This window comes from Tigriopus californicus, chromosome 8, assembly GCF_007210705.1.
Source record: "Tigriopus californicus strain San Diego chromosome 8, Tcal_SD_v2.1, whole genome shotgun sequence".
In the NCBI taxonomy this organism is placed as follows: Eukaryota; Metazoa; Arthropoda; class Copepoda; order Harpacticoida; family Harpacticidae; genus Tigriopus; species Tigriopus californicus.
Window position 1 is genome coordinate 5,596,112 of NC_081447.1, and position 1,950 is coordinate 5,598,061.

A 1,950-nucleotide genomic window follows, 5' to 3' on the forward strand; every position below is an offset into this window, starting at 1 on the left:
TCCAATTTCACCACTTATTTGGTTGGGAACCTGAACATGCCTTTACCCAAGATTTTCGATCCCAGCCAGCCATACCCAGATCAAAACGTTTCTCGAAGCCAATTCTCATTTCCGGTGGATCTGAACATCCAGCTTTACCAAATCGAGCGCCGGTGGATCTGAACATCCAGCTTTACCAAATCGAGCGGAGGATCTCGACATTTGGGAATGTTNATTGCCTGTCAGAACAATCAGACCACGGCCAGCATTTCAGTTCAAACTGAAACCATTCCGGAATTTGAGCCAAATGCACATTTGAGTCACGACTCGGGTGTGATCACCATTGAATTAGAAGAGGATGTTCGGGTCATTCAATATCTGTCCAATTTCACCACTTATTTGGTTGGGAACCTGAACATGCCTTTACCCAAGATTTTCGATCCCAGCCAGCCATACGCACATCAAAACGTTGCTCGTAGCCAATTCTTTTTTCCGGAGGATTCAAATATCCAGATATTTCGAATTGAGAGACAAATATCTGCCTTTGGGAGTGTTGCCACAGAAATATTTTATCTCTCTCCTGAGACCTCCGATAAGCAAGTTTTGGCAATTGTTGGATGGACAGCATTTACCCTAATGTGCATAGGTTTATTCGGCTTTTTCTTGTATAAATATGCTAAGAGCCCTTTGGCCCTCTGGGTGTGGAATCAAAGAAGTGCCAATGTCGTAATACCTGGATCTCGAGTTCAAGATATGGAAGTGACTCGTTCGATTGATATCAAAGAATTGGCTCAGAAGTCTTTCAAGTCCCGGCACCTCGAATCCGAATTTGGTCACATCAATAGAAAGGACGAAATCCAGAATGGCTCATTGACTTGCTCTGTAGCCTTATATTGGGGACAACGATCACCGTCAATGAACCGCTATCGAAATGTTTTGCCCTTTGATTCGTCTCGTGTGGTCTTGAAGACTCGGGTTCAGTCTTGCGATTACATCAATGCCAGTTGGATCCAAGACTTGACCAAGGCTCGGCGGTATATTGCGGCTCAAGCGCCCTTGAATCACACAATTGTCCATTTTTGGCAAATGGTTTTGGATTTCCAAATCAAGCTAATCATGATGCTAACAAAAACTAAGGAGAATGACGTGATTGAGGGTGGGTTGGAAATGAGTCGCTTTCACATTTTATTATTTGTTATGCAGAAATGAATTGCTCCAATTTCAGGACAGAGTGTGCATAAATGTGCTCGATATTGGCCGGCGAAAGAGGGTTCCAGTATCACCTTTGGACCAATCAGGATTACTTTGGAAAAGCTGGAAACGATCAGATATCCCATTGGTTTGATTAAGAGAACCCTAGACGTTTCGTCACGTGGAAACTCGATCCAAGTGACCCAATATCAATTCACGTCTTGGCCTGATCATGGTGTTCCCAAAGACACCAGCATTCTGTTGGAACTCCAAAAGATTTTGGGGCGCTCTATGAGAAGTGAGCCTGACTTGCCCGTTCTTATTCATTGTTCTGCCGGGGTTGGAAGAACGGGCACGCTGATTGCGGTGAATGAAATGGTTTTCGAAATGGAAAAAGGAGCCAAACAAGTGGATATCGCCAAATTCGTTTTCCAAATGCGTCAGAATCGGACAAATATGGTAATTCCAAACGAATATTATGAGCCTTTTCCTCGAATTACCGATCTACATACTGACTACACGTTACGTCTATTTGCCCTCATAAGGTCTCTTATGGATTCCTCCATGGAAGGCTGTGATGTTGTTGGACCATGGCTTTCCTTTAAACATTCTTTTTTTTTGGTTTGGTTTGGTTTTTCACGGGCTTTTCTAACCGCTACAGGGAATGTAATCCCCAGTACTATTAAAATGAAAGGTTATAAATCGTATATTTATTACCTTTCAATTTTTGTATGATAATTGGTCTACCAACGAACTTGAGTTGGCAGACTGTGCTAGTCC

The 1,950-nt window shown here is 42.9% G+C and overlaps 1 protein-coding gene across 1 annotated transcript; it reads left to right on the forward strand.

The window, feature by feature from the left end:
- Window positions 1–207: 207 nt before the first annotated feature.
- LOC131884818 (tyrosine-protein phosphatase non-receptor type 18-like) lies at window positions 208–1,629 on the forward strand (the record flags this gene model as incomplete). Its single annotated transcript, XM_059232702.1, is given in 2 exon segments — window positions 208–1,135; window positions 1,205–1,629. Coding segments are annotated over 2 exon segments (1,353 nt in total), but the record flags the coding sequence as incomplete, so codon positions are not given.
- Window positions 1,630–1,950: the final 321 nt, after the last annotated feature.